General features: G+C 40.4%; 1 protein-coding gene across 1 annotated transcript; it reads right to left on the reverse strand.

Moving 5' to 3' along the window:
* Positions 1-740: 740 nt before the first annotated feature.
* On the reverse strand, positions 741-7,612 carry cpo (carboxypeptidase O). The gene is made up of 9 exons (XM_048198014.1): positions 7,456-7,612; positions 7,141-7,201; positions 6,966-7,067; positions 3,676-3,780; positions 2,994-3,110; positions 2,811-2,904; positions 2,022-2,224; positions 1,847-1,931; positions 741-1,168 (listed from the first exon to the last, which is right to left on the reverse strand). Exons 1-9 carry the CDS (start codon positions 7,509-7,511, stop codon positions 903-905), a joined length of 1,089 nt encoding a protein of 362 aa, XP_048053971.1. The 5' UTR covers positions 7,512-7,612; the 3' UTR covers positions 741-902.
* Between the last annotated feature and the right edge of the window lie 528 nt (positions 7,613-8,140).

Genomic DNA, 8,140 nt, shown 5'->3' on the forward strand with positions numbered 1-8,140 from the left:
GTGCAGTATGCAGTACACAGTGCACTAATATTCCATTCCAGACATAGCTGATGTCCTGGTTGGCTTTTGGCTTGAATTCAATGGGCCAACACTGCAAAAAAAGGTTGACCCGCTGACCTTTGGTCCAAGTGAACTGAAGAGAGGTAGGCGTATACTTTGTATCTTCCATCTTGATCTCTCTGGGAATTGTTAATATCACAAACAGGGCATATCTCTGTTCTCTTTATCATCCAGTCAGTCAGTGATAAATAGAGGAGGGGTTCAGTGAGTCTAGAGCTGGCCTCTGTGTGTACGGTAAGACAGGCTTGACACGAGGGAGATCTTATCCCTCATTTCTCTGATATGTTTAACTTCTCTGCGGTTGTGGAAGGAATGTCTGATCTGTCCCAGAAGCACTGATCTGTGTCCCTTTTTCTTTAGTTATAACTTTATTGTTTTATCTTATCTGATGCTGTTGATGTTGACAGCAGTTTATGCAAGCGTTCAACCAGTGATTTCTGTGTATATACTGCCATCGGCTGGACAAATGGAGCTCTGCGATCAATATTAAAACACAAATAATTTCTCACTAATATAATAATGCTAAAAAATAATATAAAATAAAATAAAATATATTTTGTATGTTTCTGTTTATTAATTATTTACTATTTCAGTTAATTTCCCCCCTCTTTTCCCTGCTTCAGCCTTTGTCTATATATCTATATCTATATATTAAAATATATACAAGTATTTAAACACGAGTCACACTTAAAAATATCTGAATTTTATTACATTCCACAGTGAAATATCAAACCAAGTGGTTTCTGCACAGTTGTTATTATTTAAGCATAAAAGAAAATCTAAAAGCTTAAAATTGCATGATGCAACAAAAAATGTGACAAAACCCATTTACAAATAGTGCTCTAAAACACACTAGTGCTTGAGATCCATAAGGCCGTCAGTGTTGTCCACAATGTGGCTGTGACTGTAATCGCTGCACTTTTGAAATTCTTATCATGGACGTAGTTTATGATGGACATTGCACCCTGGTAAGCTTCTTGACATGTGGGCTGGATTTGATTCTCGGGTAGAATGAAGCCGTACTGCCCTTCGTCCCTTAACTCAAAGGTGAAGGAGTATGGGATCCCTATGAGTCTGGCAAAATCACGTGAAGAGCCGGAATTTGCATCTGTGAAGAATATTAAAGCATTGTCACAAGTGATAACTTGCGTTTTACTTAAATAAATAATTATTTTCATAATGTGCAGTTAGTAGTGTGGTGAAATTTGTGGAAAATCACCTATTTTAGTAGACAGCAAAAACAAAATCAAGAGATATAAACTCACAGTTTTGAATTTTTTCCTCAGAATTGGACTTTGTATCTTTGTATCTGGACTTTTTGAGTTTATATCTCACAATTCTGATTGCGAGCAATTCTGACTTTATTTATAGTAATTGCATTTTTTACTTTTATAACTCGCAATTGCTAGTTTATATCACTCAATTCTGAGAAGAAAAGTCGGAATTGTGAGATAAAACAATTATCTTTTAAATTGTTTTATTCTTTGGCGGAAATAAGCTTAGATATGTATATACAGTATTTTGCATCTCTACATGATATCGACACCAATAAAATGTAGCATCACACAAAAGCAGAAGTTTTGCTTACCAATGCCATTGTAAAACAAATACAGTATTTTCAGATATTTAGGTCACCCGAAAGTGTCCAATAATGTAAAGTTTACCAAGATAAAATGAACAATTTTTGGCTGCTCATGTGATTTCAAAATGGCAGCCACCTTCTGCAATTCTCTTCGCATTATGTGGAATAAAACAGTTTCTTCTCAATCATTGTAAACATACTCACACAGCACATCAGGGGAAGTGCCCACTTTGTAGCTTTTCCCATGAACTGCTTTGATGGCTTTAGCGGCAGCGAGACCTACTTCCATCTGCAAACACATTTCATTCAAAACAATGTTCGGTATGCTTGAAAGGTCCCAATCCTAATTGATCCCAAAAGAATTTGTATTTCTACTTACCAGTTCATCGTAATTGGGTGCTGAGATGTTGGGGTGTCCGTAAGGGACGAGGATCAGCTGACCGTACGAGTGGATGGTGAAATAACACAGCATCTGGTTTTGATGAGCTCCCAAAAAGTCAGTGACGGCTTTGGCCTCTGGTTCAGACAGAGCAGTCGGACCGTTATAGATCTCTGAACAGCAGTTCCTGGAGATCCCGACCACTATGTGAACAAAGACAAATAGAAATAGACTAGATCATGATGTGATGCTTTTGACTTACATCAATGTAGGTGTAAAAGATATATTATCAGCTACTTTAGCATTAGTTGCGTGTCTGCTATATCATGCTTAACAGCTACTTTGCAGAATCACAGCAACTGAGAATGATGGGTTATCCTTGTAACTTTTTATTTGTTTACTATTTCAACATTAGGTTTATCTCTGCCACCTTAAGCCTGCACTTTATGACCTGTAGAGGGTGGGAATGTAGGAAAGAAAAGATTAATAGAGTACACTGAGTGCTGTTCAGTCATCTGTGGGTATGTCATCTTTATAACCCTTATCTCTCATATATAGCTGATATTTACATTTTTTCAGATGCCAAACAGTTCATTTATCTAAGGTTAACTAAACTTGTTTCAGTGCTGGAAATTATTCTGGCACGAAAAAAAAAATTGCTTGTGAATATTTCATACTCTCATGTGGTTTATTATTATTAACTGAATATATATATATATATATATATATATATATATATATATATATATATATATAAAATAAAAAAAAATAAAAAAAAATGTTACTTACTCCCCCAGTTAGCATAAAAGTTGCGGTTGAGATCAGTGCCAAAGCAAGTGCAGTTTTCTGGGCCTGGTGATCTGGACTTCCTCCATAGTCTAGTCTTTAAAACACATCACATATGTTAGCTACAAACAGGAAAACATTTCATTTAATATGTCATAATAAAGTAATCGAATGAATGAAACTCACTGTGTTATCTTTCCAGGAATAAATATATCCATCCATGTTCAGTACTGGGGTGATGTAAAAGTCCAGATTTTTAAACAATGTGTTTACCTTCGAGTCCGTTTTGTAGGAGCCCAGGATCTTTTTTTGGCATAAAAACAGTTTGAAGTTTTATAGGTGGAGAAACATATGAACATTCTAAAAGCATTATAAAAGCATTATTAACAAATGGAACTCTTATAAACACATAAACATGATGCATGATTAAAAATTACTTTGTTTTGCCTATACTGTGTCATACTGTTTATTGTGCACACCAATGTTTTGTTTCATTTAGCTTATGGTATAATGTATACTTTGTGAATTCTTTCCCTAGTATAATTATTGGGGTGACCAAGCTACAATAGGAGCTTTACATCCATTACAACAGCAGTATCATTATTTGTGAGCTTTACACATATCTTTTTTGTAGTTCATATGTACAAGAAAGTAACATAAGCATCCAAATCCAGAGCATTTTTAGGATAACAAATTGTTCCTGAGTCCTAAAAACATTTCAACTCAGCAGTGGTATTGCATTCACAGACAGAGGCAGTACATTACAAACAATGGTTTGTCATGTTATGTAATGGATGTCATATTTTTGTGAATAACAAGTCAGGTGTGTGCCGTATTTCATAATAACTTCCCTGTAGTAAACTCTCACCTCTTTAACAAAATGCTGACAGAAAGCTGGAGCGATCCATTCTCTGGCATGAATCCCACAGTCCATCCAAACGGCTTTCTTTGGTGTGGTGCTGTTGAAGCCGATCTGCACATCAGATTCAAACAAGTGAACAAGAAAGTACTATGGTATAATACCATGGCATGTACCTTGTAATATTATCTTTGCATCATGGTTTCACCACATAAGTTTTTAGTAAGGGCATGAAATCTGAGTTGTGCCTAATAAATACAATGATTAGGTTGGTTGAAATCCACCAGCTGGCAAGATGTTCACTCTGTATCAGAGCTCGAGTTGAAGCTGCTTCATCGAGATTATATGGGCAAACGAACTCATTAAACTGATGTTGAAGCACCTAACCCTGGTCGTAAGCCTAAACTTAACATAAACTGTAAATTTGTCCCTCAAATCTGACTGGTTGAATGGAATGTTGTTGGAACATGTACTTTGTTACACTCACTGTCAAGGCGATTTCACTGAGGCCAGCTAGTGAGAGCTGTGAAGGTAAACTTCACTCCCCTGATCTCAAGAGGTGCATTGATGAATGACATTAGAGACTGCAGTGTTTAGCGTCCTTGTTAGCGCCCGCCTGCCATGCCGGAGTTGCCAGTTAAAGTCCCGCACGGAGCGGGATGAGTAGAGCCAGAGGGGTTACAATGGTGCCGTGACCTAGATGGGAGTGAGGTTTAGGGGGCGAGTATAATGGAGGCCAGCTAGTAAGAGCTGTGCAGGTAAACCTCACTCCCATGATTTTAAGAGGCACACTGGTGACTGACGCTAGAGACTGCAGTCTTTAGCATCCTTGTTAGTGCGACCGCCTTGCGTGCTGGAGATACCAGCTCGAGTCCCGCACAGAGCGGGGTGAGTAGGACTCGAGGAGTTACATTGGTGCCGTGACCATTATTTAGGGGGGTGAGTATAACGGAGGCCAACTAGTAAGAGCTGTGAAGGTAAACTTCACTCCCCTGATCTCAAGAGGCACACTGGTGACTAATGCTAGAGACTGTGATCTTTAGCGTCCTTGTTAGCGGGCCTATCTCCCACACCGGAGACCCTGGTTAAAGTCCCGCATGGAGCGGGGTGAGTAGAACCGTAGGGGTTACATTGGTGCCGTGACCCGGATGGGAGTGAGGTTTAGGGGGGTGAGTATAACAGAGGCCAGCTAGTAAGAGCTGTGCAGGTCAACCTCACTCCCCTGATTTTAAGAGGCACACTAGTGACTGACACTAGAGACTGCAGTCTTTAGCATCCTTGTTAGCGCGACCGCCTAGCGTGCTGGAGATGCCAGTTCGAGTCCCGCACAGAGCAGGGTGAGTAGGACTAGAGGAGTTACATTGGTGCCATGACCATTATTTAGGGGGGTGAGTATAACGGAGGCCAACTAGTAAGAGCTGTGAAGGTAAACTTCACTCTCCTGATCTCAAGAGGTGCACTGACAAATGACATTAGAGACTGCAGTCTTTAGCGTCCTTTATAACACCCACCTGCCATGCTGGAGATGCCAGTTAAAGTCCCGCATGGAGCGGGGTGAGTAGAGCCAGAGGGGTTACATTGGTGCCATGACCTAGATGGGAGTGAGGTTTAGGGTGTGAGTATAATGGAGGCCAGCTAGTAAGAGCTGTGCAGGAAAACCTCACTCCCCTGATTTTAAGAGGCACACTAGAGACTGCGGTCTTTAGCATCCTTGTTAGTGCGACCACCTCGCGTGCTGGAGATGCCAGTTCGAGTCCTGCACAGAGCGGGGTGAGTAGGGCCAGAGGAGTTACATTGGTGCCATGACCATTATTTAGGGGGGTGAGTATAACAGAGGCCAACTAGTAAGAGCTGTGAAGGTAAACTTCACTCCCCTGATCTCAAGAGGTGCACTGACAAATGACATTAGAGACTGCAGTCTTTAGCGTCCTTTATAGCGCCCGCCTGCCATGCTGGAGATGCCAGTTAAAGTCCCGCATGGAGCGGGGTGAGTAGAGCCAGAGGGGTTGCATTGGTGCCGTGACCTAGATGGGAGTGAGGTTTAGGGTGTGAGTATAATGGAGGCCAGCTAGTAAGAGCTGTGCAGGAAAACCTCACTCCCCTGATTTTAAGAGGCACACTAGTGACTGATGCTAGAGACTGCAGTCTTTAGCATCCTTGTTAGTGCGACTGACTCGCGTGCTGGAGATGCCAGTTCGAGTCCTGCACAGAGTGGGGTGAGTAGGACTAGAGGAGTTACATTGGTGCCATGACCATTATTTAGGGGGGGTGAGTATAATGGAGGCCAACTAGTAAGAGCTGTGCAGGTAAACTCATTCCCCTGATTTTAAGAGGCACACTAGTGACTGACGCTAGAGACTGCGGTCTTTAGCATCCTTGTTAGCGCCCGCATCCCATGCCGGAGATGCTGGTTAAAGTCTCGCAAGGAGCGGGGTGAGTAGAGCCAGAGGGGTTACATTGGTGCCGTGACCTAGATGGGAGTGAGGTTTAGGGGGTGAATATAACGGAGGCCAGCTAGTAAGAGCTGTGCAGGTAAACCTCATTCCCCTGATCTCAAGAGGCACACTGGTAACTAATGCTAGAGACTGTGGTCTTTAGCGTCTTTGTCAGCGTGCCTGTCTCCCATGCCGGAGACCCTGGTTAAAGTCCCGCACGGAGCAGGGTGAGTAGAACCGGAGGGGTTACATTGGTGCCGTGACCCGGATGGGAGTGAGGTTTAGGGGGGTGAGTATAACGGAGGCCAGCTAGTAAGAGCTGTGCAGGTAAACCTCACTCCCCTGATTTTAAGAGGTGCACTAGCAACTGACACTAGAGAATGCAATCTTTAGCATCCTTGTCCACCTCCCATGCCGGAGACGCAAGTTCGAGTCCCGCACAGTGCGGGGCAAGTAGGAACGGAGTGGTTACTAAAAAAGCACTAAAAAAGTATTGTATAGTATGAATGTGTGTAGTATGAAGGAAATTTGGACACACTACATTTGCCATGTTGTTATTATCATGTAACCCTACCAGCGTCAGTTGCGTCATTTCACTTTCATTTACAAATCTTCTCCTGTGGCCTCATGGGATAGTAAAGTATCTATCATATGCACACTTCAGAATCTTGGTGGAAGTAGTAGGTCCTCCGAGTACTTTTTGCCTACTCTTTTATTAGTACTGTGAATTCAGACATATTACTCTTGCCACGTACTGTTTTAGCCTACTATATATTAGGGAAGTATGCGATTTCGAACGCAGCCTCTGTCTTTTATTTGTTGATACCAAATGGAGTATTGCACAGATATATACACAGATAGTACCTTTAGTAATTTAATGTTCCTCTTCTCATAAGTTTGTCCATACATCATGCTGGACACAACATCTGGGTTTTCCTTTTCGATCTGATCCATCCAGGCTGAAATCTGTGTGAAGAAATGACTCTATCAATAAATTTATCAATGTGAATCAACAGCTGCAAGTACAGGATAATCTCACCTCATCCATGGTGTGGTACTTTGTGTAGTCATAAGATTTGTGTTCCAGTCCACCAGCCAATCTGTAATGTATTAAAATACTGACTCAAATGATGGAAAAGCAGGCTCTTTATGCATCAGATGTAATGCTTAAAAAAAGACTGATCTAATCTATCCAAATGTCTTTGCATTCAAAGGGTATCCCATGTCCTAATGTCAGATTTACACAGAATGATCTAGAATGATCTCACCTTTTCAAACAAAACTTAATGTTTTGTTCTGTCTTAATTCAACCTCTGGAGACCATTAAGGTAATGCCATAACCCTAAAATCTTACCTTTCCTGGGCCACTAGAGCCAAGATCACCAAAACAGGCAATAATGAGCCCTGCATGGTTCCGTATGTTATCCAAGCTTCTTGAACCTGACAGTGTGGACCTAGTACAGTCTGACAGCGACTTATAAAGCCATCCCCATCTGACTGAGATACAATCCCAGACAATATCTCAACGAGAGATGCACAGATAACTGTGTTAATATTTAAACCCTAGACCTTTATATTCAGCAATCACTTATCAACAATAACAAGTATTTTCCTTGGGCTGGGCATCATAATAGAACTGAAGGTTATATCATTTTATTGTGATATGATATATTTTATATGACATCCTATAAACAGAAGCAGTCCAATGGTCAAAAGGTCATGAATGTTGCATTTATGACTTTTTATTTTTATGGATGCAATGCTTAGTACATTTTTTTCAAAATTGGGGAATGATAGATAGTTGTTATTATTTTTAATATTATTAATAGAATTATTATCATAATTCTTGCTTTCTTTTATTTTCATTTTAAAAAGCTTGCTGCTAAATAATATGCAATGTTAAAAAGTATCATTTATACAATTTATTTTTAAAAAATCATGGTGGTATAATATCAAGCATTGCAGTGTAAAAATAAGTGTAGTTAAATATACTGAAATATTTGAAATTCATAGTGGGTAATATCCAAGATATACATTGT

The sequence above is a fragment of the Megalobrama amblycephala genome, linkage group LG7 (assembly GCF_018812025.1).
Source record: "Megalobrama amblycephala isolate DHTTF-2021 linkage group LG7, ASM1881202v1, whole genome shotgun sequence".
Lineage (NCBI taxonomy): Eukaryota > Metazoa > Chordata > Actinopteri > Cypriniformes > Xenocyprididae > Megalobrama > Megalobrama amblycephala.

Bases quoted from the DNA above. Each gene is read 5' to 3' on its own strand.
- cpo (XM_048198014.1), bottom strand. From the start codon at position 7,511: ATGCAGGGCTCATTATTGCCTGTTTTGGTGATCTTGGCTCTAGTGGCC. The intron at 1,932-2,021 runs GTAAGTAGAAAT...ATGTGTTTGCAG, and splicing joins CACCCAATTACGATGAACTG to ATGGAAGTAGGTCTCGCTGC. The intron at 1,169-1,846 runs GTGAGTATGTTT...TATTCTTCACAG, and splicing joins CACTTCCCCTGATGTGCTGT to ATGCAAATTCCGGCTCTTCA.